This window comes from Tachypleus tridentatus, chromosome 10 (assembly GCF_004210375.1).
Source record: "Tachypleus tridentatus isolate NWPU-2018 chromosome 10, ASM421037v1, whole genome shotgun sequence".
NCBI classification, from domain to species: Eukaryota; Metazoa; Arthropoda; class Merostomata; order Xiphosura; family Limulidae; genus Tachypleus; species Tachypleus tridentatus.
Genome location: NC_134834.1, coordinates 145,843,782 through 145,864,757, shown reverse-complemented (window position 1 = coordinate 145,864,757; position 20,976 = coordinate 145,843,782). Strand labels below are relative to the sequence as shown.

The 20,976-nt window shown below is 35.4% G+C and overlaps 1 protein-coding gene across 6 annotated transcripts in view; it reads left to right on the top strand.

Annotated features, from left to right (window-relative positions):
• The window catches only part of LOC143230542 (receptor-transporting protein 3-like), a 45,913-nt gene extending 25,194 nt beyond the window's left edge, over positions 1 to 20,719 (top strand). For 3 of the 6 annotated variants that reach the window (XM_076464292.1, XM_076464294.1, XM_076464295.1), the window contains 3 exons: positions 5,245 to 5,392; positions 11,839 to 12,009; positions 13,706 to 20,719. In XM_076464292.1, the coding sequence (XP_076320407.1) occupies positions 5,245 to 5,392; positions 11,839 to 12,009; positions 13,706 to 13,861 (475 nt within the window). In that variant the 3' untranslated portion in view covers positions 13,862 to 20,719. The remainder of the gene's footprint in view (positions 1 to 5,244; positions 5,393 to 11,838; positions 12,010 to 13,705) is intronic. The other 3 variants (XR_013016498.1, XR_013016497.1, XR_013016496.1) reach the window with 3 other exon arrangements.
• Positions 20,720 to 20,976: the final 257 nt, after the last annotated feature.

The window sequence follows — 20,976 nt, the reverse complement described above, 5'->3', positions numbered from 1 at the left end:
TGTTTGGAAGGGTGAAGCAATAGATAAAGCAGGCCTCACTTATATAGTGGGGGAACGTGAACACAGTTTTTCTTTTTTGCCGTATCATTGCAAAGCAACAAAATGAAATGAACTATCTGTGCTCTTTCCATCTTGAAGAATCAGCTCCCAGATTTTAGTGTAAACTTAACGGTAAAAAAACAGGAGACCTAATGAGAATGTTGCTCTCAGTTTTATACAACATTTATTATTTTAGAAATTGAAGCTGATATTAAATCAATGTGAGGGTAGGGGGTGGGAAATTTGACGAAATTTACCGCTTGTATTAATGTGAAGCCATGTGTTGCTATGTTGTATTTATTAATTGTTTGTTTGTTTTGAATTTCACGCAAAGCTACACGAGGGCTATCTGCGCTAGCCGTCCCTAATTTAGCAGTGTAAGACTAGAGGAAATGTAGCTAGTCATCACCATCCACCGCCAACTCTTGGTCTACTCTTTTACCAACGAATAGTGGGACTGACCGTCACATTATAACGCCCCCACACTGAAAGAGTGAGCATGCTTGGTGTGACGGGGATTCGAATCCGCGACCCTCAGATTACGAGTCGAGTGCCTTAACCACTTGGCCATGCCAGGGCCTTGATTATTAATTTACTCAATCCACCATTCACTCAAAAGTACATTTAGTATTTTCAATTGTTTTAAGGATAGCTTAAACAATTGAAAAAAAAAACATGCCTTGTATACCACTAGCTCCAAATTATTAAATCAACATTAACATTAATTGTTTTTCGACCCAGTAAAGCTGTTTCTCATAAGCTATTATTTTTACTAAGACTTTGGGTTGTGGTAGTTAAGTGAATATAAGTTTAAGCATCGTATTTATAATTTATATTAAAAATAAACTTAAGTATATGTATTGTTAGAGTGGAGGTTAGTATAAGAACTAAAGCTTTACATGTTTGTTAAAATATCTTACAGTATAGAATAATCACGTCACTAGTTGTATTACTATTATTTATTATTTTAGTGTACTTATGAACTTCGAAATAATCAATGTTGAGAATGTGAAAAAAATGAAAGACATGAGCAGGATTTTCTACCTAGTGTTGGAAGGGGTGTCACACGCACAAAAAAAGACTAAACTTATGTCAGATTTACCAGCAGTTTCAGTCATTGTAGCGGTTCACTGATATTTAACTTTTACTGCCTGAAGAAAAAAGTAGAACAGTACTAAATCGTTGTAGTAGATTACAACAATTTTGTGATACAAAATTACTGCGTGTGTGTCGTTTGTGAAAACATCTAATAACTACAAGCTTTGCTAATAACTGGGAAACATACTATCAAAAATTAGGGTTACGTTTTATCGACAAGTCGAATAACAAGTAGGGATTCAATTGCTACCCCCTTAATTACATCTTTGCTAATAGAATAAGCAAGAATAGAGTCCTAGACTCTACGATACCGTTTTGGATTACGTAGACGAAATGTAAAATACCACTAGGATTAGAATAATAGCTCAGAAAATTGAAGAAAAAGCTCATTAATAGACAAAGATTAAACTGTTGTGAGAACAAGCCTAGGATATTGCTTGGATTAAAAAAAACATAGTTGGTATGTTGTTTAGATAAATATTGGCCAAGTATATTGTTGAGATTAAGCGAACAAACTGGAGATATTATTGGGATTAGTAAAACGAAATTATAATTTGTTGAAATTCAAAAAAGAAACTTAGAATGATATCAGGATTAGAGTAATAAATTCTTAGTACTGTCAAAATTAGAAACAGTAGCTCAGAATTTTGTCAGGATTAGTTCAGAATACTTCTATGATGAGAAGTAGAATTGTCTTCGGATTATCAGATTGAGGATGTTGGAAGAGTTTATGAGGATAGTGTATGTCAAGTGATTTCACACAATTAGTTTTAAGGAAGTAGTTAACATACGTGCTTTAATATATAACATATAGAAGGTGTTAATTACACAGGAATAACCCACAACAAGAAAACGAATTTTCACTGTTAATGACGAAGTCAATCGTGTAAGGAAAAATAAGTTGTTATACTTGGGATAAACGGCTAAAGAAGAGAAACCAAATTTAAAGTGCGGAACGTTTTTGCGGTAGATCATAGGCTTGAACTTTAGCCCTTCCGAGACGCAGCCCTACACACCAACTGACCATTATTAAGTCAGTTAATTCAAGTTCGTAGTTTTTGTACTACACACCGGCTTGTAGCCATGTTAATTTTGAGTGTGTGTGTTTTCTTATAGCAAAGCCACATCGAGCTATCTGCTGAGCCCACCGAGGGGAATCGAACCCCTGATTTTAGCGTTGTAAATCCGTAGACTTACCGCTGTTCTAGCGAGGGGCATTTTGATTGGAATACAAAATTAGTTGCAAGAAATAACTTATTAACAAACTGTTTGAGGCAGGTATTGTAAAAAATATATATATCTTAAAGTTTGGGAATTTCAAGCATAAAATAGTAATTTATTTTGTATTCTGATTTTAAAGTGTAATTTTCAATAAATTAAGGCAAGTGCAAAGTTAGGGATGTAACAAGAGTTGACACAAGAAAAGAATAAAAAAAGTAAATTTATCTTTAACTTTAACTTTACGAAACGATTAAACTTCAAATGCTTTTCTTCTCACTCTGGAATAGAGCCAGACGTCACGTGATCTGATGTAGTTAATCTTCGCCTGGCAAATAGGCGCCAGTATTTATTTCAATACTACCAAACCTTTATATTATTATGGTTATTAAAAATAACCCTTCTTGTTTCAATATAGATTATGTAATTCTTAACATAAAAATACGGAATTGGTTTTGATGTAATCTGCTGATATATAAATCTTGAAATACAACATTTTACATGATTGGACAAATAGAACATATTACGTTACACATACATGGCGCGTGAAGGAGCTCGGGTTCCGAGAAAAAGTTAAATGACACTCTTATAGAGGCATGAATTATTTTTATTAACATAAACGGTGTTCACTTAGGACCGCTTAAAGGTGATTAGATCTAAAAATATCCGTTACCTTTTTATGCACAGAAGCACAAAACCATGACTGTTGAAAAACTGATTTTCCTATTGAGCGGCAATCACCACGTGCTGGAAGAGGCACATGTTTACCGGAAAAAGAAACAAAAAATCTAGGGGGACCGTTCATAAGTAAATTAAATGAACGAGTAAAGAGACATACATAGGATAAAATGGGATGGTCGCCAGAAACACACACACACACATTTCAGGCATTACAAACTGATGTAATTAATAGAGATCAGAAAGTTTGTTGTTGTTTTTTTACAAAGAGGGTGCACCCTTAAATTAATCAGCTTATGCCTCTCATAAGAGGCAATTTACAAATATTAAATATAATGATTACCTCACCAACAACGATTTTTTTTGTCTTTTTTAAGGACCTGTAATCTTATACAGAACAGACACAAAATAGATGTCGTACTTGGACATTTACTTCTACGTAAATTCAGTCTATAGATGATATGAAATAAAAATTATATAAGAAAGAAAATGAAAATTACATTCTACGGGCCTCTCTCGTTTTTTTGAAAGAGGGAAACAACAGCTTTATGATACTGTATTTTAAAGTATCCTCTTAAAAGCATTTATAGAAAGACTATATTAAATCAAATTTCACGCCAGAGGTCTCTCCTTATATACTCAACTTCACATTTTCGAGACATTCTAAGTTTAAAGAGCTTTTGTCAATGCAATCAAAGTAATTTAACTCTCGATTGTAATATGTTTTTTAAGATTTTTCGTTACGATAACTATAAAATATTTGTTTAGAAAGTCACACAATTGTTAACGACTTGGCGCTTGGGAAATAATGCCACAGTAAGTTAGTTTAGAAAAGTCAATGTCGCATGTATTACGTTGCATAATATATAAATAATAATACATGAAAAATAAATTTGAGAACAGGTTAGAATAGAGGTTGAAGGTTAAGTGGTCACACCGTGTTAATGAAGATTTAAGGTAGCACACAAATTTAACTTAGTCCCTTACCATAAAAAGAAACATTATTGTTTATTATTATTTATTTAATTTTGTTTGAGCGCCATCTGCATAAAGAGTAGGATCACTTGCCACATATTAGTAAAAGTTATAGTGTTAAAACAATCTTTCGTTCTATCATGTTATTTAGGACGTGGGCTTAAGTACTTGAAAACAAAATGGGAACCAAAAGCATATACTCAAGATTATATACGTTTATATGTATGTGAGGGGGGTATTCTGCTACATTTATTTCACCATTCTTGTGAGTCTACTTTGTATATATGTATGTGAGGGGGATATTCTACTACATTTATTTCACCCATCTTGTGAGTCTACCTTGTATATATGTATGTGAGGGGGTATTCTGCTACATTTATTTCACCCATCTTGGGAGTCTACCTTGTATATATGTATGTGAGGGGGGTATTCTGCTACATTTATTTCACCCATCTTGGGAGTCTACCTTGTATATATGTATGTGAGGGGGGTATTCTGCTACATTTATTTCACCCAGCTTGTAAGTCTACCTCAATATCTCAAATTACATTTTATTGCATCCACAATATAGACCGTAAATCAACCCAGTTATTGTACCCAGTAACAAAACAACGACGAGTAAGCAGTACAATATGCAATAAGCCTGAATTTTTCGTTTTGATTTTCTTTCTTGAATTATCTTATATCTGCATGTAAATATCTGTTGGCATCTAAAAAGATAATGTAGAAAGGTATACCAAAAATGCAAGCCCCCGCCCCAAGTATTTTTTCAGTTTTACAGTGAACATTCTAATAAGATGTCTACCTACCTCATCATCAACCTCAGTAATGATGTAGGTCTAAGTGCCAAAATCCTTTCTCTATTTCAATTTATTCTTTTTCCAAATTCTGGCCGTTCTTCAAACCTTATTGAATTCCAAATGTGACCTTGAACTTTAACGTACGTTCACCCAAAGATCAGTCGTTACTTCGAAGGTACTCCACCTTAGTACAAAATTTGATCAATATCAGTTAAAAATTTTGAGTTATGTTTTATACACTCACATAACAGAAAGAGAACAGTACCCCCTTTAGAGATAATAAAGACATTGTCCTGGCAACAGTTATTAGGACTTCTATATGAAGCCCAAATTTAAATTTAGAAACAAGTCTTGGAACTTGTATAAATTCCTGCACTTATGTAGAAAATATAATAGACGACAGAATTTTATGGTTTCATTTCTTTTGAATTACCAGCGGAATGGAACAGATGTGGCAGGTGGAGTTCCAAAGACTGTTTACCCAATACCTTCCGCACTTATGGTTCTTATCGGTAGTAGAAGAAAGGCCGCCCGGAGCATGGTCTGTTTTTGTAGATTCAGCCAAGGTCCGGTTTTGTTGCGAGGTAAGTTCACCTTGAAGAATCTCTCAGTTATCACTCGTCAAGTTTTATATGTTCAGCGACAGGAAGAGCAAGTTTCGAAACAGATTCTTTAAAAATAGAATTTGAAATAAGTTTTTGTTTGTTTTTGAATTTGAAATAAGAGCCATCTCTATCGAACTAGTAACAACAAACGCAATTATTTTGCTGTTGGATTATCTTTTCATTTTTTGTCATTATCTCGTAATAAGAGCTTCTTTAAAACAAAGGGCTAATTTAACAACCCTGGATCATTTGTATAATATCTAATAATAGAGTGGGATTTGGAATAAAAAGAATAAGGAATTTTAAAAGTTATTATTGGTTAACTTCATCATTTTTGACTGCCTGAATATCGATCATAGTAAATGCGTTTGTCGCTAGGTGTCGCGAAACGTAGAATTATGTGTGAAACGGCCCTCAGTTTACGATATTTGGAGGTAAAAAATACGTTACGTAAGTAGTACATCTATCTACATGCCTCATAAATGTCTTTGCATTATTTGCAATATATTGATTTCTCTCCATCAACACAGTTTCTGAAATTCTATACAATGCTATGGATTTGGTGTATCTGGAGTTTCAGAAAATATTTGACATAAGAGGCTTTGTAATTAAAAAGGTTATTTCTGTATGGTTGGGGAACAAGTTGTTTGAATTTCGTACAAAGCTACACGAAGGTTATCTGCGCTAGCCATCCCTAATTTAGAAGTGAAGAACCAGAGGGAAGGCAGCTAGTCATCACCACACACAATCAACTCTTGGACTACTTTTTTTACCAACGAATTGTGGGATTAACCGTCACATTATATCGACATCACGGCTGAAACGGACAATCGTGTTTGGTATGAAGAGGATTCGAACCCGCGACATTCAGATTACGAGTCGAATGCCTCACCACCTGGCCATGGCCCAATTGCCGGGCCTCCGAGCGGTTTTTAAACGTTACCTTCTTTTAAGAAGTTGTTTTGTGTATAAGTAGGTTCCCTCTCTCTTTTTATTTTTATTAAATGAAAACATGTCATAAAAGCTTTTATCTTTTGTATGCTCAACAAGATGATTTGCTACTTTCTAAAGAATCCCCGTCCGTCACAACAGACATGCTCGCCCTTTCAGCCGTGATGGCAATATAGTGTGACGGTCAATCCCAAAATTCATTGCCTAAGAGTTAGCGGTGGATGGTGATGACTAGCTGTATTCCCTCTAGTCTTACACTGCTAAATTATGGAGAGCTAGCGCAGATAGCTTGTGTAGCGTTGCTCGAAATTCAAAACAAACAAACCTTCTAAAGTACAAATAAAGAAGCAAAATATAAATATATAGATTTTTCACGACCAATGGCGCTGTGTTCAACATTATGACTATTTTTTTCTGAATTAGCCCTAAATATAGAGTTAAAGATAAGTTCCGGTTAACCCAGGCGAGAAGAGAATTCGAAGAAAACACCCCAGTAATAAGATCGCTGACCCATGTCTTCATTGTGCCGACATTCTTCATCTTTAAAATCTCACGCTGTTTTGTATGAAATAGGTGGCATTGCATATGATTTTCAGAAAATTTAAACTAATTTTACGCTAATATGAGTCGACGATAGTGAGTACAATTATTCAATAACGTAATATAAGTTATTTACCACTGCTGGAATTTTAATTATACTAATCACCATAATCAACTTAATATACTCCTAATGACATTTAAATACTCAACTAATCACCAAACTTTAGGTATTTGTAAAGTAACTCTAGGCCCGGCATGGCCAGGTGCTTAAGGCATTCAACTCGTACTCTGAGGGTCTCGGGTTTGAGTCCCCGTTACACCAAACATACCTGCCCTTTCAGCCGTGGAGACGTTATAATGTTACGGTCAATCCGGTTAGTAAAAGAGTAGCCCAAGAGTTGGTGGTAGGTGGTGATGACTAGCTGCCTTCCCTCTAATCTTACACTGCCAAATTAGGGACGACTAGAGCAGATATCCCTCGTGTAGCTTTGCGCGAAATTCAAAACAAACCAATCAAGTAACTCTAATCAGTCGTATCGAAAATCGAACACTATTTTGAATTTGTTTCAAGATCAAACACTTATTTTTTCAATCGGATTTTTTTGAGATTTTCCCCCCCCACACACACACACAAATACGTTTTATACGAGCTCTGTCTGCGTGGTGTTTTAATTAAAGCAATGACGTTGCACAGTCTTGGTCCAATAATCTGCGATATCAGCATAAAATCACTACGTCAACTTGTTTAGAATTTTCGCGCAAAGCTACACGGGGGCTATCTGAGCATAACCGTCTACAGTTTTGAAATGAAGGACTAGAACGAGGCAGCGAGCCAGCAGCAACCGCCGCCAACTTCTAAGTTTGATCACGTGGGTTTGACGGCCATTCCCATAGCACAGCTATGATCCTTAAAAAAAAAAAAACAGCAACGGGCGCGAACCTTGAATCTTCAGATTCCCTGTGGGCCATTCCGTTTTAGATGTGTGTGGTATTCATAATAGCTTGTACTGTTTATTTCATAAGTAAAAATGACCATTCTTGTGCGACAATATTCGGTACCTTGTGGAAATCTTTGTCACTTGACAAAGATTATTTGTTTATTAAGTTACACACACAAATATATTTAACTATATTTTGTAGTCCCAAAGTGTCAAATAATTTTTCAGCAAAGAAAAAAAAAGGCATCTAAAACGCAAGGGAAGTCAAGTCATCGGGAACTGTAATGGTGGATACACAAAGTGTACTTCCGGACATCAGGAACTGTAATGGTGGATACACAAAGTGTACTAGTCCGGATATCAGGAACTGTAATGGTGGATACACAAAGTGTACTAGTCCGGATATCAGGAACTGTAATGGTGGATACACAAAGTGTACTAGTCCGGACATCAGGAACTGTAATGATTGATACACAAAGTGTACTAGTCCGGATATCAGGAACTGTAATGATTGATACACAAAGTGTACTAGTCCGGATATCAGGAACTGTAATGATGGATACACAAAGTGTACGAGTCAGGTCATCAGGAACTGTAATGGTAGATACACAAAGTGTACGGGTCAGGTTACTAGGAACTGTAATGGTGAATAGACAAAGTGTACGAGTCAGGTCATCAGGAACTGTAATAGTGGATACAAAAATGTATGAGTCAGGTCACCAGGATCTGCAATGGTGGATACAAAAAGAATATGAGTTATTCTTTTGAGTTAGAAATATTTTCAAATCATTTGAAATATATAAGTACATATTATACTTGTTTGCGTTACGCGATATGTCTTGCCAAATTCTAGACATCCAACGGTAAAGCAGAAAAGGAAAACCAGCGGCTCTTTCGCTTAACGACTGGATTACCAAATCTCTAAGTACTAAATAAAAAATTTGAAAGACAGTTTAGTTCCAAGGAATCAATGACGGTCAAGTGACGTCATCTTTTCGGATTACAGTTCCTACCGCTGAACATGTGGAATCTGATCAGTTATATAGTTGTTTTTCTTTAACTCTATGTTTATGGCTAATTCAGAAAAAAATAGTCACCATCTTGAATTTAGCGTCATTGGTCGTGACAAAACAAAATAGTGTAAGACTAGAAGGAAGGCAGCTAGTCATCACCACCTACCACCAACTCTTGGGCTACTCTTTTACCAATCGGATTGACCGTAACATTATAACGTCTCCACTGCTGAAAGGGCAGGTATGTTTGGTGTAACGGGGATTCAAACCCGAGACCCTCAGAGTACGAGTCGAGTGCCTTAACCATCTGGCCATGCCGGGCCTAGAGTTACTTAACTAATCACGAAACTTTAGGTATTTGTAGAGTATTTAAATGTCATTTGGAGCATATTAAGTTGATTTTGGTGATTAGTGTAATTAAAATTTCAGCAGTGGTAAATAACTTATATTACGTCATTGAATAATTGTACTCACTGTCGTCGACTCATATTAGCGTAAAATTAGTTTAAATTTTCTGAAAGCCATATGCAATGCCACCTATTTCATACAAAACAGCGTGAGATTTTAAAGATGAAGACAGTCGCCACAATGAAGACACATGGGTCAGCTATCTTATTACTGGGGAGTTTTCTTCGAATTCTCTTCTCGCCTGGGTTAACCGGAACATATTGCTACTGATTGCATAATCAATCATCTTCATAGTTGCTTACATAGACAACTGGGTTATAGTAGTTCGTTGTCAGTTTTCTACTCCAGAAACTGCTATTATCTTCTCGTACCTATAGTACGTTTCGTTTAAGTTTGTCTACACTAACTAGAGAAAATATGTCGAATTTTAATAATACGTTTGTTTCGTCAAGTTTCATCCGTATAAAGAATTATTACTGTTGGTGTCTGTTTTCTAGTTACCATGAAAGTCAAAAATGATGTAGGATCAATGAAAATATCGTTTATCTTTTAAATCTTTGACTTTCTTAGACTTACACTAACACTAAAAAAAACGTGTACGTTACTATTTTACGATTGGTTTGAATTTCGCGCAAAGCTACACGAGGGCTATCTGCGCTAGCCATCACTAATTTAGTAGTGTAAGATTAAAATGAAGGCAGCTATTTATAACCACCCATCGCCAACTCTTGGACTACGACTTTTGCCATCAAATAGTCGGATTGACCATAACATTATAACGCTCCCATGGCTGAAAGGGCGAACATGTTTGGTGTGACGGGGATTCGAACCCTCGGATTGCGAAACGAGTGCCTTAACCACCTGGCCATGCCGAGCCAATATTTTAAGATGTTACCATTTAACCTATCAAGCACTTGCAAAATTTAGTTACTTAGTCTATGAAATACTAGTTTAAGTAGTTCCAAAAATAAAATAGTAACATTGAAAATTAACACGATTTAAGACAAAAAAGACTTTTATTAAGAAGAGATCGTCCTTTACAAGAAAGTGTCCAAGTTTTTATTTAATTTATTTTTTATTAGAATTTTATTGTTGGCTTTTAAAAATTAAATATTCCATATTTTATCGAAGTAGATACATTCCTTACCATCAAAACTCGAACTAGCATGAGAAATTGTTCGCTAATTTCCCACTGAAATGCGCTAGCAAACACAAACGTCACACTAAATTTCCAAAGTACTCAAATTCAAAAGCTAAGGAGGTACACAGAGGGGGCTTTAATGGAATCGGTTGCGGTATGGATTATCAGAGGGGCTGATAGTAGATTGGGAACCATGAACGTTGCGTTATGGATTACCAGCAAGCGCGGAGACACGAAGTACATTAATTACAGTGATTTATTTCTTAAGCTGTTCATTTTTTAAAAAAAATCTAACGTTGAACTAAATTATAAAAAAACAAATGCAACATGACGAATCTCTACAACAACGAAATAGGTAACTACAGATATTGCTAGATCCCAATATTGATCTGCTAAAAAAGGAAAGAGGCCCGGCATGGCCAGGTGGGTTAAGGCGTTCGACTCGTAATCTGATGATCGCGGGTGCGTATCCTGGACGCACCAAACATGCTCGCCGTTTCAGCCGTGGGGGCGCTATAATGTGACAGTCAATCCCACTATTCGTTGGTAAAAGAGTAGCCCAAGAGTTGGCGGTGGGTGGTGATGACTAGCTGCCTTTCCTCTAGTCTTACACTGCTAAATTAGGGACGGCTAGCACAGATAGCCCTCGTGTAGCTTTGCGCGAAATTCAAAAACAAAGAAAAAAGAAAAGTATGTTCATCAATTCGACGCCAAGGATTTTATTTGTTTGTTTTGAATTAAGCACAAAGCTACACAATGGGCTATCTGTGCTCTGGCCATCATGGGTATTGAAACCCTCTTACTGGCCCGGGATGACCCGGTGGTTAAGGCACTCTACTCGTAATCTGAGGGTCACAGATTCGAATCCCCGTCACACTAAACATGCTCGCCCTTTCAGCCGTGAGGGCGTTATAATGTGATGATCAATCCCACTATTCGTTGGTAAAAGAGTAGCCCAAGAGTTGACGGTGGGTGGTCATGACTTGCTACCTTCTCTCTTGTCTTACACTACTAAATTAGGGACGGTTAGCGCAGATATTTCTCGTATACCTTTGCGCGAAATTTAAAACAAACAAACAAACAAACAAACAAACCATCCTTTGAAACCGTTAAATATTTAATTTAGGCCACATTGTCATTTGCTGTTAATTACTACTTTGTTGATAGTAGCCCTGTGGGATGTTCCGTAAATAATATCCACCCTTAAAGACAAGCGTTGGCTGAGAGTGGTGATGACTTGATGTCTTCCTTCTATTCTTACACCACTAACTTAGGTTCGGTTAGCGCAGATGGCCTGAGTTAGCTTGAGCGAAAATCTAAAACAAACAAGTTATTGGAGTAGTTGAAGCAGTTGTTGATGATTGGTGTTTAATTTGTTCCAGTTAGTTTTAAAAGAATACAACTCTCATTCGTTTTTTATTTTCTTTATTTCAGGAATGTGGCCACGGATGGACTTCTATGAAGGGAAGAGTGGCCTTTTGGTTCACTCTGAACCTTATGGTCGGTGAGGGTTTCGTGCTTTTTAAACTTTTTGGCCAACAGTGTGACCGATGTAAGCTTGATCGCTACGAACCCGCTATGTGGTACCCAGAGGAGGTCATAAAGGTCAGATTTTAAAAATTGCTATTTCTACAATTTTACCAACTGTGTCACATCAAGGTCACCCTAAGAACCCATCAACTTTTATCTCGTGTCTTTTAATTGAACCATAAATTAACAAAACAAAATATATTAAAATAAAAGGTTAGAACCAGGGTACGATATGCGTACTGGAAGTTCCTAAGTTATAATTATTATTATTCAAAGTTACAAACTATAAGCTAGCTTAACAAATTTTCCTTACGAAGAGTCACATTATTTTCTGGGCCTGGCATGTGTTGGTGATTAGGGCGGATAGCAGGTTCGAATCCTACTGAACATCCTCGCCCTTTCAGCTGTGGGGGCGTTATAATGTGCAGCTAATTCCATTATTAGTTGGTAAGAAAGTAGCCTAAGAATTGGCGGTGAATGATGTTGACTAGCTCTCTATCTATTGCTACTAAGTTAAGGACGTCTAGCGCAGATAGCTCCCTTGTAGCTTTGCGCGAAATTAAAGAAACAACAACAAAATAACAATTAATTTGGTTTGTTTTTTGTTTTTAATTTCGCGCAAAACTACACCACGGCTATCTGCACTATACGTCCATAATTTAACAGTGTAAGGTTAGAGTGAAGGCAACAAGTCATCACCATCTACCACAAATTCTTGAGCTACTCTATTATTAATGAATAGTGGAATGGATTGTCAATTATAACGCTCTCACGGCTGAAAGGGCGAGTATGTTTGGTGTGGCGGGGATTCACACCCGCGACCCTCAGATTATGAGTCTAGTGCCTTAACCACCTGGCCATGTCGGGTTCGATAATTAGTTGGCACTGCTGTAGTTCCGTAAACATGAGCGTCGTCGTGTTGGAAAAGTCAAAAACACCACATGTGCCCTTATAGGAGAGTTTTCAAATTCAGACTCTTCTTGTGGTTCTCTACTTACGTTGGTTAGATGTGTACAATTTTAGAAAATGTAAATCGGTGATTATGACGTTGTGTTTCAGTTTTTATGAATAAACGTGTAGTTAATTGCATGTAATCTGCTTGCTTTAAGAGGACGTTTTAACACCAAAAATTTTGCTTTGGTGATATCAATTTATTAAAAAAAAGGTATTTTTAACTTGAAATTTACTGATGTCATTGTATATATTGTTTACGTATGACCTACATGAATAAACCTGAAATTGTACGCGTATTTTGAGCAGGGAATGAAGCTAAAAACTGATACTGGGCATCCTTCCAAGTTGTAGAAGAATTCCGCTTTGTAAAGAACGGGTTATATGTCTGTCGAAATTTCTCCAATGATGCAAGTCAACCTAGCTTTGTTGTAATGAGAAAAACTAGTCTTAGCGGAAGTAGAATTCGGTTAGAGATCCAGTATGAAGTTATACATTAATAAATCCCAAATGCCTGGAAAGAAAGGCTAAGAAGCTTTTAGATCCACTTTTCATGGTCAATATTGCCCATAACAGTAATCGCACAAACAAAATGTCTTGTAAAGTTCACGGCTTAACAAAAATACCCCCTTCTTCCACGTAGCTCAGTGATAAGTTTGAAGTCAGCTTTTGATACTTGTGGTGGAGATACAGCACAGATAGTCTATTGTGTAGCCTTGCACTTAACAACAATAAACATACAAAAAATAGTCCTCACTCAAATGCTTTTTTATTTGTATAACTTATCCACTTACTTATGAGAATATATATATTTTCACAGGTTTTGGCAAATGTTTACAACAGAATTGGGCAGGTTTACTATGGCTTTTATCAACCTCCAATCCACAGAAGCCGCCGGCAAGGAAAACCTCGCACCCCACACAACAGCGACCTCTGCCAAGCTTGTAAAGATGGAGTCTGTACTGAACGTAGATGATCTTTAAAAAAATGTCATTTGTCACCTGTTCAACAACAAAAGTGTAAAACTATCTTTCAACAACGAAATCTTTGAGTAATAATTTCTCTTCTAAACCGGCAGCCATATTGATCACGTTAGGGTTATGTTTCACGTGTGCCTCTAGTTCTGTGGTTAAAAAAGTACTGAATATATTTTTCAAATGCTTTTAGTTTTATAACTATTTTGATATATATATATACATACATAGCATGTACAGTGATTGTTTTGGGTTTATTGTTGACAGAAATATATAGCTTTTATTTTTATTAAACTTATTTTGATTCATCATTACTATTTACTAGAGTGGGATAAAGCGATCCACAATTCTAACTCGAAGATGCGTTATTCTGTTTTTGACAAACAGAAAATGTGCGACGATGTGTTCACTGTTATAAGTGCTGCATTAACCAGCATGCACTTCGATAGGCAAGTTATTGAAGGAAAAAAAGACAATTGTTAGTGAACCACTGATGATTGTTTAAACATAGAAAAAGATAAGTGTATGCAGTGAACGGTGAGTGACAATTATGTAGAAAGTGCATGTAGTTTGTGATATTTGCTCATTGATATTAATCATTACTAAATAAATTGTAACTTAATATACATATATTCGCATGGCTTGATTAATCGGAAGCAATTAAAGAAAATAGTGTTTCGCTTTTCTTTTAATTTCATATTTAACTTGGTTATTAAATTAAATGTATTGCATAGTTTAATTAAACAACCATTGAACTTCTACACTCTTTATTTATCTTAATGTAACCTAAATTGATCATTTTTGAAAATGTATAAACCTCATTATATGTACAGAATTTTCTGTTTTTCACTTAATTATATACCACTTAAAATTGAAACGAAAGAATGGAATGAAAATATAGTAAATTATAAATGGTAATAAATATAAAATAATACATAATTTAAAAAAAAAAAGAGAGAAAAAGGAAACTACTTCCGGTAATCCTCTTTTTCCCACTTTGTCTGGGCAGACAATTCTAGTACTAAAATTTGCTATTAGATGGCATTACATAGTCTTAGTCTTTCATAATGAGAAATTTAATCCATATATTTTGTGTCGGCAATTTCATTGCTACTTAAAACTAAATTCTCACACCAACGTCATCGCTCATTAAAATTTTCGAGGAATAATGTTAACTCATCTTTCGGTGCAAAAAAAACATAATTCTGCATAAAATGTAAGACTGTTATCAAAGGCCTTGTTTGTTAAAATTGCTTCGTCACGGCTATAATGTGCGTAATCCTGCTGGGATACGTAAGCTGCTTTCAGAAAAAGAATACACAATTTCACAATCGTGTTACTCAAATCACTTTTATGCCCCTGTATCTCGCAAGGTTTATCTTAACTAAATTTAAATTTAAGTTTATATATATAAAACGTTCAATCAGTTTTAAGTTTTATGATAACCAGCAGTTAACCACTGACGCTAATAATCCAGAAGAAACATTACGTAATTCACAGTAACAATACTTAGATAGTAAAACCGCACAACTGAAACTATTGTTGATGGTGTTTTCGTTCCAAGGTGTTTTTCCAGTTTTCTTCGTTCAGAAAATTCAGTCTAGGACATGTTTCGTCTTTTCCTTTACGATCGTACTAACACTACTAGTTATTCCTTTTGGCTACCTCCTACTACCACTACAGTACGTCTGCGGACATATACTTCTAGAAACCTTCGTGGTTAAGAGCGTAATTGACTCGTAATCTGAAGGTTGCAGATTCGAATCCTCATCACACCAAACATGCTCACCCTTTCAGTCGTGAGGGCATTATAGTGTAACGAGTCGGTCTCACTATTCATTCGTAAAGAGCGTCCCAAGAATTAGCAGATGGTGGTGATAACTAGTTGCCTTCCCTCTAGTCTTACAGTGTTAAATTAGGGATTGCTAGCGCAGTAAAGCCCTCGTGTAGCTTTACGCAAACTTCAAACCAAACAAACAGTCTTAGTACCTAAAATATTAATTGGTTATCAATATTTCTTTTATCTCTCAATTTGCTCCCCAGTGGAACAGCGGCATGGCTGCGGACTTAAAACGCTAGAATCTGGGTTCTAATGCCCGTGGTGAGTAAATTACAGACAGCCCATTGTGTTACTTTGTGCTTAACTTCAAACAAATCTTTCTATTTAATTTTGAAGTGCGACCTTGGTGTCATTGAACAAAACGTTCGTAATTAAGCCTTTAAAATATGTAAGGAAACTGTGGTTGTAGTTCAGTGGTTAACTCGAGTATGCCATTTCATATCCTTTTTGTGCATCTGTTTCCAACCAGCTAGAATCACGCGTGGCTGAATAGTTTGGGAACCCGCTTTGTAAATCCGCGACTCCGCGGTTCACACCACTTTTCTGCTAAAACGATTTCCGTAGTTTGGGCACGTAAGTGTATTATCAGAGTGGCAGTTAAATTCCGCAGTTCGCCCAAGAGTTGGTGGAGGGAACTATTAACTAGCTGCCTTTCCAGTCGTCTCACTTTAAATTTTGTGATCGTTGTTTGCGGGTGACCCGCGTGTAGGTTTTTTTTTGTTGTTGTTGTTGTGGAAAGTTCCGAAATAAACTAGGTATGTTTATAATTACCCGAGTTTTAAATGTGGTGTATTTTATAGAAATACAGTGTATTAAAATGTATTTGAAATTAATTATTTTGCTCAATTTCTTTTTAGTTCTTTTTAGTATTTAATGTCTTTTCATTGTGAAAGGCCCCTGCATGGCCAGGTGGGTTAGGGCGTTCGACTCGTAATCCGAGGGTTGCGGATTCGAGCTCCGTCGCACCAAACATGTTTGCCCTTTCAGCCGTGGGAACGTTATAATGTGACGGTCAATCCCACTATTCGTTGGTAAAATTAGGGACGGCTAGCGCAGATAGCCCTCGTGTAGCTTTGCGGGAAATTCAAACAAAAACAAACGAATCATTGTGAATATTGTACGTGAAATGTTTTTTTTCAAACTTTATCCCAGTAGCTAAAAGTGGTCTGATATTTTAATTTACCAAAATAACTTAAACCTCGTTCTTCTCTGCTTGCAGTATACGACATTTTGTTTAAAGATAAGTACAAATATTACCGTTTTTCCTTGACCAAACTACTCGAGTGAAATCCGGATTCTACCGTTTTAGCCCGCTATGCCACCAGAAAGGGAGGCGTATATGAAGGAGCCAGCTTGTACACTGAAACATTTTGTTGAGAGACTTTGTGTACGTGTTTATGTCAGACTTTAGAACGGATAAATTTTTCTTACTCGGTTGTAAAGAACGTAGTATACTGCAAGCGTCTACTCGTTTAGAAAATTGTAGTCGGTTTAACTGAAGTCGCAAAGTCACTATGATGCACTGAAAACGATCATTTTAAGAGAACCAGTGGCGTACATACCTTCACAACACAATAGAGTTAAGCCTCTTAATTTTATTACGACTAGCCAAAATATTTCAGGTATTGAATGCACACCTACATATTAGATATTAAAATATAGGTAGAAAAATAATTCTAACTCCCTTTCAACAATTTTTATCCCAAAAACATTGCAGATTTTTCTTTATAATTTTGTAGTAACGTGTTTAGTGTAATCAGTAAAGTAAAAATAAAAGAAAAAAATAGAACTTTTCGAACAATTCATTTCAAGGTGTCCTGATGTTATTTTTTAAACATTTCCATTCGTTCCTAAACATAGATTTATATTTGCTTATAAACTATTGTTCGTTTAGAACGTGTGTTGTATCTTATGGAAGCTATAAAAATCAAAATAAACTAGGTGGCGTACTATATTAATATTTTACTGTGAGGCCCATAATATGCCTTGTGCGCCACTGAAGTGGACCTTTTGTTTTTGGAAGCTTAACACTGAAAAATGTGGGAATTAGTCCTTAAGTTTTAGGTGTACAGAATAATATGTAGAAATAAGAATGTGACAAAAAAGTGTGAAATTGTGAGTACTTAAAGCTAATTTTGGCTAAATTATGCCTTAGAATAGACAGATATACTGTATCAGTTTCATTCCATAGCACTAGAACTGCGAAACACTTTAAATAATTATTAATATTTCCATCTGTAGATTAAGCAAGCCATAAGTTGACGTTATAAATGACGTACGAAAGGTCCAAAGTACCGGCCTTTAAACTGTCTCCGTACTGTTAATGGACACCTGACCATATTGGTTCTGTTACGACTGGACAAAGTCCTCGTGTTGCTGGTTGTCCGTCTTTCCTTAGGTAACTAGTTATAAGTAAGGTATACCTGTATTCTAAGTGTCTCTGACTTGTAGTGAGGTTGAAAATTCCGATACTCATTACTCACCTAATATATCGATAATAGTGTTAACGTGATCATATGGTCTTAAGTCTGGTGCTTTTCGATTGGATAATACAGCTTAAAAGATAAACACTTAATTAGCCATATTAATATATTTTATTAACAGCTTTGATCTCTGTATCTTGGCAGGGCCTGATTACGTGAGGACAAGCTAGACAGGGTATTTTGACACTTTGTAAACGATGATTCTCCTGTTTTATCTTAGCCATACGCCCTTTGGTAGAATATATTGTTACAGACATAATCTGTTAAATTATCATTCATGGCTGGTTCGAATTCAGATAATGGCAGTAACTGTGTTGTCAGAAAACAACACGACTAAGAAACCTGAAGCAACATTAAAATATTGCTGTCCTCGTTGGCCAAACTATTCGAGTGTATAGTCTAATAAACAGCAAATATGTTTTTTGTACTATTTTCTTGTACGTTTCTCACTCTGAATGGTGAAGTTGATAAATAATTCTACAACAGACGTTTGAAAAGTGATAGTACTAATCGATGTAACTGTAATCTAAAGGGTTTTTCGAACGAGGACGGAATGTGGCCTGGAGCTTAACGTGCCGGATTTTGAATCCGATGGTTTACTGTTCGCGTCCCGTTGTAGCATACTCTATAGCTAAAGGTGAAGGTCAAATTTCACTTCTCGATTGAGCAATAGTATCAAAAGTGTTGGCGGTAGGTGCCATAGACTAGTTGCGTTCTCTTTAGTCCGTCAGTTTCATATTAGATATAGTAATGCACATGTAGCCCATGAGTTACGCCCCTCAACGACATAGTATATACCTGTTGTGGTGTCGCTTTGTGCTTAATAACAAACAACGTCACGAGTAGGTTTGCGCGAAAATTACATTACAAACATTTGAACAGTTTAATGTAAGATAATTCCAAGATTTCCGCCTGTTTCACGGAAAGTTAATACACTTAACAATGTACTGTTTATATTACTACAATCCACTGATCACACTACTACAATGTACTGTTTATATTACTACAATCCACTGATCACACTACTACAATGTACTGTTTATATTACTATAATCCACTGATCCCACTACTACAATGTACTGCTTATATTACTATAATCCACTGATCCCACTACTACAATGTACTGCTTATATTACTACAATCCACTGATCACACTACTACAATGTACTGTTTATATTACTACAATCCACTGATCACACTACTACAATGTACTGTTTATATTACTACAATCCACTGATCACACTACTACAATGTACTGTTTATATTACTATAATCCACTGATCCCACTACTACAATGTACTGCTTATATTACTATAATGTACTGTTTATATTACTATAATCTACTGTTTATAATACTACAATCTATTGTTGATACTATTACAATCTACTGTTTATATTACTACAATATACTGTTTATAATACTACAATCTATTGTTGATACTATTACAATCTACTGTTTATATTACTACAATATACTGTTTATAATACTACAATCTATTGTTGATACTATTACAATCTACTGTTTATATTACTACAATATACTGTTTATAATACTACAATCTATTGTTGATACTATTACAATATACTGTTTATATTACTACAATTCACGTTATTTAAATGACCAAACACTCTCTCATCTTCCCACTTAGTTCCCTACCCTCGAAAAAAAAATGAAACTACAACCTGGAGCGGAGCTGATGAAAAGAGAAAAATAAAACCTTCCTTTTATTTTAAATGCACAAAGAGATTTTTTGAAAGATGCTTCATTAGTAACTGTACTCCAGCTTTCTGGAAATTATCTTTTGTTCTTTAATTTTTTTATGTATATATAAGTGATGAGTATTCGTTGGAAGTGTTTGTTTAGTTTGTAATTTTTCCTTGTTTTTAGTCTACTTGCAAATAAATAGTTATAAATGTGAAATTATAAGAACGGTTAGTGTTTTGTTTTGTTTTTATTTGTAATCTGAGAACAAATAATTTCTATGTTCTTAGAGTAACTAACAACGAATAGTGAAAGTTTTTGATTCTGTTTATAATCTGAGAATGAAGCATTGTTTTATATTCTCAGCCTGAGTAGCTACAACAATGAAAATAAATAAAGTTTGTTGTTGTTGGTTTTCCTGTCATTCTATTTTGATAGAAAACACATTCTGTTTCTAAGATTATCTTCTTCCTCGGCAGTTCCGGTGATCATGAAATTAGTTCTACATAACAGAGTGTTACGTTTTTAAAAACTTGGATTTTTTTATGTTCGGTTTAGTGTGTTTTAAATTTTACACTAAGCTATCCGAGAGCTGTCTGTCCCTAATTTATCAGTGAAAAACTGGAGGAAAGTCAGTTATAAAAGACTGGATCGTTACTTGTTTTCAATCTAATTTTGAGATAAGGTGTCGTAACAATCTCCTCCTATGTCTTGATATCAACCACTATCTTCAATGCAACGAAAGATAGAAAACATTTTATTGATATATAATGCAACTTATGACGTCAGGTTTTGTATTTATTGTATATAATAAAGATTTATTTCTTTACTGTTTTCTTCGTGGGATTTGATTCTCTATTGTTATAAATTAAAAAAAAGTAATGTCTTATAGAAATATGAAAATAGCTTTTGTAACATTTCGTGTTACAAGTAAAGAGTGTTATAAGTGACACCTGGGAGCGACAATGGATATTATTAAGAAATAAGTTTCTATTAATAAACACTTATTTATATCTATAACCTAATTTTGTATTTAAAACAGTTAAGACTAACTTACAGCTTTGAACTAAAATACGCGAAACGTTTTCAAAA